This window comes from Chrysochloris asiatica, unplaced genomic scaffold (genome assembly GCF_000296735.1).
Source record: "Chrysochloris asiatica unplaced genomic scaffold, ChrAsi1.0 scaffold00122, whole genome shotgun sequence".
NCBI classification, from domain to species: domain Eukaryota; kingdom Metazoa; phylum Chordata; class Mammalia; order Afrosoricida; family Chrysochloridae; genus Chrysochloris; species Chrysochloris asiatica.
Window position 1 is genome coordinate 5048448 of NW_006408640.1, and position 11158 is coordinate 5059605.

At 38.6% G+C, this 11158-nt stretch overlaps 1 protein-coding gene across 2 annotated transcripts in view; it reads right to left on the reverse strand.

Annotated features, from left to right (window-relative positions):
• The window catches only part of ANKRD12 (ankyrin repeat domain 12), a 234638-nt gene extending 230762 nt beyond the window's left edge, over nucleotides 1-3876 (reverse strand). For both annotated transcript variants that reach the window (XM_006868700.1, XM_006868699.1), the window contains exon 1: nucleotides 3742-3876. In XM_006868700.1, coding sequence (XP_006868762.1) covers nucleotides 3742-3828 — 87 coding nt within the window. In that variant the 5' untranslated portion in view covers nucleotides 3829-3876. The remainder of the gene's footprint in view (nucleotides 1-3741) is intronic.
• Between the last annotated feature and the right edge of the window lie 7282 nt (nucleotides 3877-11158).

Consider the following 11158-nt stretch of genomic DNA (forward strand, 5'->3'; position numbering starts at 1 on the left):
ACTAACCAGCATAAATGAATAATCAGATAAGGGACATTTTGCTATGTCTGCTAGGTGGCTAAAGTCTGATCCTCAGAGCCTATGGTTTGGACAGTTAGCAACACTTGGGCCCACAGGGACTTGAACTCCTGACCGGGTCTGCAACAGATTCCCCCTTATTTATTATTTGTTTAGGCAGTCAGTGCGAATTCCTCAGTCTTACCTGTCATCGAAACTCATTGCAGCATGGCAATGGCTCTGTCTTAGGCTGCCGAGGAGAACAACATTTTGATGGGCAAAAATCATAGCATAGAGCTTTGGACCTCAGAAAAACTCAGCTACAGCATAGTTATGTCTTTCCAGTCACTTTCTCTAACTCTGTCTAATCTACACACTCTTCACTTTCAGACAAACCTCATGCAAAGATGCCACTTCTCAGTGGTAAATCTTTGTTTACTCTTATCTGCCAGATGGTGATTTGGCCAGAATTAAGAGGCAGAAGGAGGATTAAAATATATATGTATTAGAAGTATCCAAGACAACACTACATGAACAAATAAATAAATAATTGAAAACTATACATAAAGAAAATAGAAAACCAGAATATTAACACTAAGACTTCTGAATAGAGGTTCATCTAGGCCTTTCAATATATTGAAAGGGCACAGAAGAAGTGAATCAATGGAAGGCCAAATTAGTAAACTTAAAGACATACCTCTCAATATTCATCTGCTGAGGAACTATCACTAAAAAATAACAAAAAGAAGCCTAAGATTTATGTGGGACACCATCAAGAAGAGTAATTTAAGTATGATTGGAATTCCAGAGTAAGAAGAGATGGGTGGGGTGGGGGGAACAACAGAGAAAAGCATCAAACAGTTGTTTCAAGAAAACTTGTCTAACATCATGAAAGATGAAAACATATACATTCAAGAATCTGAATGAAGCCCAAGAGAACAGACCACGTATGGGATGACACATGTAAAACTCTTAAAGAAAAAAATTGCCATAGAAGAATCATACACCTAGCAAAATTGTCCCTCAATTATGTTGGCAAAATTAGAACATTTTAAGATAAACAGAAATTAAGAGAATTTGTAAAATCTACACCAAGCTTATAAAAAATTCTAAAGTGAGTTCTTTTGACAAAGAACCAACCAACATCAAGATAACAACCTGAGATTAACATACATGGTAGTATCACCTAGAACTCAACACAGATATACATATTTAAAGCAAAAACCAAACCTACAAGACTGAAAATACCAGTTTACAACAAAAATATTCCACCAAGTAATAAGTGGGAATAATATAGTCACATTGTAGTCACAAAGCTTCCAACTGAAAAGGAATTCAAATAGATTTCAAGAAAAAAAAATAATAAAAAGTTAGTCTAACTGTAACCTTAAAAATCAAGTCTTATTTCTATAACCATTAGCCCCAAATCCCCCTAACCCTACACTAACCCTAATCCTAACCACAACCTAACACACACACACACACACACACAAAATCTCAAAAGTAGCCTAACATGCTGATGACCGAGGGGCAGGCTTGCAGGGTGTACCCTTTGGTTGTCTGATGATGCATGGCGGGGATTGTAATCATGGCAATGAAACGATATACAATAGGATCGATGTAAAGCTGATGTTCTCCCACGTAAACTATCACATAATACACAATAATAATAATAATAAAAAGTAGCCTAACAATAGAAATACAAAATTTATATACTAAAAACTACAAAGCATTGCTAACGAAAACTGAAGAATGGAAACACATTCTATATTTACGGACTGGAAGAATCAATATTTGTAACATGGCAATTCTCCCCAAATTGATCTGCGAATTCAATATAATCCCCATCAAAAATCAGCAGGCCATTTTTCTTTGTAGAAACTGACAAGCTGATCCTCAAATGTGTAAGGAACTGTAGAAAAATCAGAATAACAAAATAAAATTTGAAAAAAGAACAGTTTAAAGGCTTATTGACTCTGAAAGCAAATTTGGCATTGCTAATGCACAAGGTCAGCAATTCGAAACTACCAGCTGTTCCGCGGGAGAAAGAAGAGGCATTCTGCTCCCGTAAAGATTTAAAGCCTCGGAAACCCTGTACCGGGTCGCTATGAGTCAGAACTGACTCCACAGCACATAACAACAACAATGCATAGGGGTGGGAGTAAGAACTGATTGCAAAAACAGGCATGAGGATCTTTTGACAATGATGAAAATGTTCTAAGCTTGGATTGTGATAATGGCACAACTCTAAAAAGATACTAAAAATCATTAAATCGTACATTTAAAATGGGTAAACTTTATGGTATGTAAGTTATACCTCAATAAAGGTAACAAAGCATTTTTAAGCAAATGTTCATAGCAGTTTTATTAATAATATTCCAAAGTGGGAATATCTCAGATGTTTGTCAATAAGAAATGGTGAAAGCAGGGGAAAACGGTGGAAGGGAGAAGAAAAGAAAACTTCTAAGGAATAGAAGGCAAGAGTTAATCTAGTAATAACTAGGTAAGATATGATAATGAGACCAATTAGGAGACTATTGCAGAATTCCAAATGAAGGTTCTGAGGACCTAAATTAAATAGGAATGAAGGATAAATATGAAAGGGACTAAAAGTAAATAGCAAAAAAACTACATATGTTTTAATGAGCACAATACACATGCCACTTCATTTTAACAACTTTATATGATGTGCACTATTGTCCTCTTATAGAGAGGGGCACTGAGGATACAGAATTTAATGTAAATTTATCTAAGGTTAGAGTCCTGGTGTGGTATGTGGTATGACACTGTAGGTTAATGCGCTGGACTGAAAAGTCTGTTTGAACCACAAGGTCGGCGGTTCAACCTAACCAGCTGCTCCTCGGAAATGCCATACAGTGTCACTATGGGTTAGAACCAACTTGACAGCACTTAATAACAGCAACAATAGACCCAGAAAATGTAACAAGCTAGTATATATACAAGAGTCCTGGTGTGGCACTGCAGGATAATGCACTGGCCATCAGTACAAACCCATCAGCTGCTCCTTGGAAACCCTACACAGGGTTGCTTTGAGTTGAAAGTGACTCAGTGGCACTTAACAACAACAGTATGTATACATGTATGTGTGTTTTACAACCAGGAGTCAGAGGCTAAGGGAAGAAATACAAAATAACTATGGGTCTTGATTTTCTTTTTTTCTCTCCCAAGGATTTTTACATAGTTTTATGATCTTAGTGATTGTGAAAGGAAAGAAAAAAAATAATCTTATATACAGAAGCACAATTTATTTCTAAAGCATTTGATTAGAATATGTATGGAACCCATACTGCTTTGAATTTTTGAGTTGTTATTGTTAACTGCCCTCCAGTAGGTTCAGACTTACAGGGAACCCTAATAGGGCTTCTGAGGTTTCTTAGCAGGAGCATAAAGTCTCATCTTTCTCTCGCAGAGAGGCTGATGGCTCGAACTGCTGATCTTGTGTTTCACAGTCCAGTGCTAATCCTATGGAGCCAATAACTACTGAACATATTAATTTGAGAGCGGTTACGAATCGGGCTGCTAACCTAAAAGTTGGCAGTTCGAAACTACCAGCTATTCCGCAAGAGAAAGATGAGGCTTTCTGCTCCCATAAAGATTACAGCCTCGGAAACCCTGTACAGGGTCACTATGAGTTGGAACCGACTCCACAGTACTTAACAACAACCCCCACCCCACCTCGCAGTTGCAAAAGAATCAATTTATCTTAAGTATAATCATATATACCTTTTTTCCACATGGTTTCTCTACCATATTGCTGTCACTGTCAGAATTTTCACTCTGAACTGGTTTTGTGAACCCAGATTTGGGCATCTTACAGCTGCTCAGCTAGCTTCTTTTATCAATCTTCTCATCCTGGATCTGTAAAATATGGATATACAAGGGTTATTTGTACATTTATAAGAGAACCCATTGAAAGTTTATGCACTGCAAGCACTGCAATTAGTCAAATTTTGTTTTCTTTGTTTCTTTAAGAACGGATTTTCTCAGAGAGGATATCGAAACTTAAAATAAGTTTTCATTTAACAATTTGAGTTTGCAATTAAACTTCTCTTGTTCAAATATACTCAGCCTATTGCTGGAAAAAAGAAAGGAGACTACTTTTATACTTCTTCCCATCTTCCCTAGATTAGTACAGGTAGTACCCAAAGCTGAATTTATACAGTAAGTCTGATCAGTTAGACACAGTTCATACTTATTGTCAGTGAGACAAATGTTTGTCTTAGTATATACTATAGCTTTCTATGAATAAAAAACATTAAAGAAGAAGTTAAGAGATACACTAGAATTTTTAAGATATAGTAGTAACAACAGTATTCTACCCACCCACCCACCCCTCTGGAGAGGGTAGAAGAAAGGAATTAGGACTATGGTTAGGTCTAGACTCTGTATGATGTGTTAAGTTTATGGTTAGGACTAGGGTTGGTTTAAGGGTTAGAGGTAAAAGTTGGGTTAGGGTTAGCAGAGGTAGGGTTTAGACTAGTTTCAGGGTTACCACCCAACCTAAAACCTACTGCATAAATTGTTCTATTGGTGCTTTAAATTTATCTGCTTTTGATAAAAATAAAAATCCCTTACATACTATTAATTTTTATAATATCAAAATAATATTCAAATTAATCATAATACAGCAAAATTGAAGTACATTACAGAACTTCCTAGGTGGCATAGTTTGTGATCAACACCTAATCTTTTGGTTTGTTGGGTTTGGATTGGTAGTTCAAACCTACCCAGGCGCACTAAAGAAGAAAGGCCTGATGATCTGTTTCTGCAAAGATTATAACTAAGAAAACTGTATGGAGCTCAGTTCTACTCTGTAACACATAAACTGTAATTGATTTGATGACAACAGGTTGTTTTTTATTGTTTGTTTTTAAATGTTTTATTGTGAATTGTGTGATAGTTTACATGGGAGAATATTAAGTTTTACATTCATTCTATCGTATATCATCTCATTGCCATGGTTACAATCCCCTCCACGCAATCCTTCCCCCGTATACCCCAGGTCTTCAGCACACAGTCACTCTCCCTCTCTGGATCTAAAGTCTCCAGCTGCTCCATCGCCCCACGTCATCATCTCTGGCTCCATTTCAGGCATCACTGCTTCTTTGGGTAGGGTCCCGCTCTCTGCTCTTCTCCCTTGATGGTCCTAGGGGCCTCCGCTCCTAGACTGAAAAGTTAATCACTCCCCTCCTTGCTATAAAACATCTACCTTTACATTTTTGACCCTCACAAAAAGTCCTGATAATAATTATTCACTATTGTATCAAAAGAGACCCGTCTGCATTTCATTGTATCAGCTCCGCCTAGTCAGATTGAATACTACTCACTGGAGATTCTACCTTCCTCCACAACAGGTTGGTTTTTGCTGGAGTACATTGTTGTTGTTGTTGTTAAGTGCCATGGAGTCGGTTCTGACTCATAGTGACCCTGTACAGGGTTTCCGAGGCTGTAAATCTTTACGGGAGCAGAAAGCCTCATCTTTCTCCCGCAGAACAGCTGGTAGTTTCTAACTGCTGACCTGGCGGTTCGCAGCCTGATTCATAACCACTACACTATCAGAGCTCCTTTTGGAGTACATTGTTGTTGTTAAGTGCCGTCGAGTTAATTCTGACCCATAGCGACCCTGTATAGGGTTTCCAAGAAGCAGCTGGTGAGCTTGAACCACTGACTTTGCAGTTCAAACAACTCTGCAGTCTGACGCATTAGCACACAGCGCCACACCAGGACTCCTTTGGAGTACATTGTTGTTGTTGTTGTTAAGTGCCTTTGAGTCGGTTCCGACCCATAGCGACCCTGTACAGGGTTTCCGAGGGTGTAAATCCTTACTGGAGTAGAAAGCCTCATCTTAATTTCCAGAGTTCAAATAGTTCGCATTATTTTATATGGGAAGAAATAAACTTTAAAAAAAAAATAGAAGAACTCTCTTGATACCACACACTACAGGTAAAGCTTACCTTGGGGTAAATTCAGATTTCAACTATTACCACATTAATAGAATCTTTTAAATATAGCACTGTCCTCAAAGCTAGACTTGAGTGAAGCTTACCATTAAAGTATGAGTTATAATTAAAATACAAAGAAAATTCTAACTCAAGTGCAGAAAAGTCATCTGACAAATTCAACATCCATTAGTGATAAAAACAACTTTCAGTAAACAAGAAATAGAAGGAAATTTCCTCAATCTAGTGAACATAAGAATCTCTTCTGTTTTACTAAAGGAAATATAGCCAGCAATGGCTTGAACCTCTGAAAGTTCTCTGTCAATGTATGCTTGCAGTCATTTCTGTGTGACTTTTAGTAAAACTTTACTTGCATAGGATATCAAAAAGATTGTCGAATATTCCACTGGGTCACCTCTCTTTGGAAGGGGCACAAATATGGATCTCTTCCAATGAGTTGGCCAGATAGTTGCCTCCCAAATTTCTTGGCAGAGATGAATAAGTGTTTCCAGTGCCACCTCAATTTCTTGAAAGATTTCCATTTTTATTCCATCAATTCCTGGTGCCTTGTTCTTTGCCAATTCCTTCAATGCACCTTGGAGTTCTTCCTTCAGTATCACTGGCTCTTGAGCATATGCTACCTCTTGAAATGGGTGAACATCAACCATTTCCATTTGGTAGTGTGACTCTGTGTATTCCTTCCATCTTCTGTTAATGCTTTCTTCATCATTCAATAATTCTCCCAGCTTGAGAAATGCTGAGCGTGTTCTCCCCTTTTGGTTTTCTGACTCCAGATCTTTAGACACATCGGTTTAATATCTGACTTTGTCTTCTCAACCTGACCTTTGAAATTTTCTGTTCATCTCTTGTACCTCATTTCTTCCCATTTGCTTTAGCATCTCTACGCTGGAGAGCAAGTTTCAGTGTCTCTTCTGACATCCATTTTGACCTTTTCCTTCTTTCTTGTCTTCTCAATGACTTTTGCTTTCTTCATGTATGATCTTGATGTCATCCCACAACTCTTCGTTTAATGTATCAAATCTGTTCTTCAGATGGTCTCTAAATTCAGGTGGGATAAATTCAAGGTCATATTTTAGCTCTTGTGGACTTGTTTTCATTTTCGTCAGCTTCAGTTTGAATTTGCTTTCATTTTCGTCAGCTTCAGTTTGAATTTGCATATGAGCAATTGATGGTCTGTTCCACAATCTGCCCCTAGCCTTGTTTTGACTGATGTTATCGAGCTTTTCCATTGTCTTTTTCTGCAGATGTAGTCAATTTGATTTCTGTGTATTCCATCAGGTGAGGTCCACGTGTATAGTTTTCTCTTATGCTGTCTAAATAAGGTATGTGAAATGACAAATCATTGGTTTTGCAGAATTCTATCATGCATTCTCCAGCATCATTTCTATCACCAAGGCCATAATTTGCAACTACTGATCCTTCCTCTTTGTTCCCAACCTTTGCATTCCAATCACCAGTAATGATCAATACATCTTGATTGCACGTTTGATCAATTCTTCTATTTCATCCTCACTGGCTTCAGTGGTTGGTGCGTAAATTTGTATAATAGTGGTATTATTACTGGTCTTCCCTTTAGGCACATGGATATTAGCGTATCACACACAGTGTTGTACCTCATGACTGATCTGGGTATGTTCTTTTTGACAGTGAATGCAACACCATTCCTCTTTTGTCATTCCCAGAATAATAAACCATGTGGTTGCCAGATTCAAAATGGCCAATGCCAGTCTATTTCACCTCAATAATGCCGAAGATATTGGTATTTATGTGTTCCATTTCATTTTTGACAATTCCCAATTTTCCTAGATTCATACTTTGTACATTCCATGTTCTGATTATTAATGGATATTTACAGCTGTTTCTCTTCACTTTTGAGTTGTGTCCCATCAGCAAATGAAGGTTCCACGGGCTTTACTCCCATGGGCTTTACTCCATTCACATCATCACGGTCAACTCTAATTTGAGGAGGCAGCTCTTTCCCAGTTGCATTTTGAGTGCCTTCCAACCTGAGGGGCTCATTTTCCAGCACTATATCTGACAGTGCCATGGGCTGTCAAAAGGACCAACAGATTTGTGTTGGAAGAAGTACAACTATAGTGCTCCTTGGAGGCCAGGACTGTCTAAACTTCGTCTCTCGTCTCTCAGACATATTGTCAGGAGGAACCAGTCACTGGAGAAGGATATCATGTTTGTTAAGGTGGAGGGTCAGAGAAAAAGAGGAAGACCCCCAGCGAGATGGATTGGCAGAGTGGCAGCATCAATGGGCTCAAGCGTGGCAACAATTGTGAGGATGGCCCAGGATTTGGCAGTGTTTCGTTCTGTTGTGCATAGGGTCGCTATGAGTTGCTACCAATTCGATGGCACCTAACAACAACAACAATATCTGACAGTGTCTTCCTGCTATTCATAAGATTTTCAGTGACTAAATATTCAGTAGTTCATCACTCCTTCTTCCTAGTCTGTCTTTGTCTGGAAGTTCATCTGAAATTTGTCCACAATGGGTGGTCGACCCTGCTGGTATTTAAAATACCCATGTCATAACTTCCAGAATCACAGCAACTCACAAGCCACCACAGTATGACAAACTGACAGACGAGTGGTGGTTTTAATTGGTTACTATACTTTTTTGAATTGCAATCTGAGATAATCATACTGAACCATGGTGTACAGGTTTCAGACACATTTCCAGATGAAGACAAACTAGGAAGAAGGAGAGATGGAATATTTATTAGTCACTGGAAACCTTATGAATAGCCGTGGAACACTATCAAATAGCACCAAAATACAGACTACTGAAACATGAATAAGAGCACCAAAATATTGTCAGTTATAGTGCTGAAAGATGAGTCCCTCAAGCTGGAAGGCACTCAAAATATGACTGGAGAAGAGCTGCCTCTTCAAAGAAGAGTTGACCATGATGATGCGAATGGAATAAGGCTTCAAGCCCTTCATAGCCTGATGGGGCGCAACTCAAAATGAAGAAAATAGCTGTTGCTGTTTTTGCTAAGTGCCATCGAGTTGGTTCTGACCCATAGAGGCCCTGTATAGGGTTTCCAAGGAATGGCTGGTGAGTTTAAACTGCCTATCTTGTGATTCAAACTGACCTTGCTGTCCAGTCCAGTGCATTATTCTGTAGTGCCATATCATGACTCTGAAAACAGCTATAAACATCTATTAATAATTGGAATATGGAATGAATGATGTGTGAACCTAGGATAATTAGAAATTGTCAAAAAGAAAATGTAATACATAAACATCGATATCCTATGCATTCGTGAGCTGAAATGGAAAGGTTTTGAATCTGGCAATCACATGGCTTACTATGTCTGGAATGACAAATTAAAGAGGAACAGCATCACATTCATCAACACAAAGGACTTAACAAGATCTGTCTATGATAGGATAATAACCATACACCTACAAGGAAGGCCAGTTAATACCACTATTATTCAAATTTATGCACCAACCACTAAAGATAGTGATGGGGAAATTGAAGAATTCTATCAACTTCTTCAGTTTGAAGTCTATCAAACATGAAATCAAGATGTATTCATACAAAATAAAAATAGCAGTCTAACTGGCTACTACAAGAATAATAAGCAAGTTGTTCACCGGGAAGCCATCAAGGCAAGCAATCAAGTCCATTCAGGATAATCACCCCCCACCCACCCAAGAATGAAACTCAAAGGGAACACATGAGCAGGCATGTAAGCTTGCTGGCAACCATGTTGTTCTACCAGTGAGTGGAAGAGGGGGATAGGCAGCAATGAAAAATTGGGCTGAATTCAATCACATTCTATAGACTCCCACTGATCTGGAGATGAGAGGGAGAAGAGGAAGGGCTGGTCCAAAGTGTGGTGAGATCTGGGGACTCCTGAGCCCATGGACTAGGACACAGCCATGGAAGGGCTAGAGCTGAGAGTGAAGCATCCACCTGATATGAAGTGAGGAGAAACGCAAAAGAACACCCAAACTTGCAGACAGTACCCATTTGACCTAGGCTTGATAATCAGAACTTGAGGAGAGGAACATAAAATAAAAACAAAACAATTTTTGATAAAGGAAACAAGCGTAAAATGCTACAATTTGATGAACTTGATCTACACCTATGGATGTAGTAGCTGAAAATACCAACTGAGAGGGGAGGAGTCTTCACATCAAGTATCAATGCTATTCCCGCTGAATACAGGGTAGATAGGGACAGGCAGCCTAAACACTGGCTACCTAAAATGAAGGAGCAATAAAAGCATGAAGTGACTGGCTTGTAAGTTTTCAAAAGGGTGTTTAATTTAAGATTGTGGGGGGGAAGGTAGAGACCCCAATGAATAGTTTTCATCTTGTGTAGATGGGTCTGGTGAAAGGAGATGGAGATAAAATTCTTACGACTCAATAGTGAAAAATTGTTATCATGACTAACTGTGACTGCCACAACTGTAAAGGTAGAAATTTTGTAACAAAAACTGAGGAGTAATCTTAACAGTCCAGAAACAGAGGACCCTATGACTATCAAGGGAGAAGAGGATGAGCAGAATGCAGGATCCTATCCAGAGAAGCAGCAACACCAGAGATGGAGGCAGAGATGAGGACAGGAGAGAAGGAGCAGATGAGAACTCTGGACTCATGGAAAGAGAGGGACTGGGTGCTGGCAGCCAGGAGGCAGGCTTACAGAATGTGTCCTTTGGTTATTTAAATTATTAAATATTCCTGAGTGTTTTTGTGTATACCCCACCACCTAAAACAAAACAGAGGGAATAGCAAATACTGTTGAATGATGATGCATGGAGGAGATTGTAATCACTGCAATGAAATGATGGTGTAAAGCCAATGTTCTCCAATGTAAACTATCACTCAATTCACAATAAAAACTTTAAAAAAATAATAAATAAAGATGTATTGGTAATTACTGATCAGAATACAAAGGTTGGAAGCAAAGAGAAAGGATCAATAGTAGTTGGAAAATATGGCCTTGGTGACAGAAACAATGCCAGAGATAGCATGGTAGATTTTTGTAAGACCAATGACTTTTTCATTGCAAATACTTTTTTAAAAGACAACTATACAAATGGACCTTACCAGATGGAACACTCAGAAATCAAACTGACTATATCTGTGGAAAGAAACGGTAGAAAAGTTCCATATCATCAGCCAAAACAAGGCCAGGGGAAGACTGTGGAGCAGAT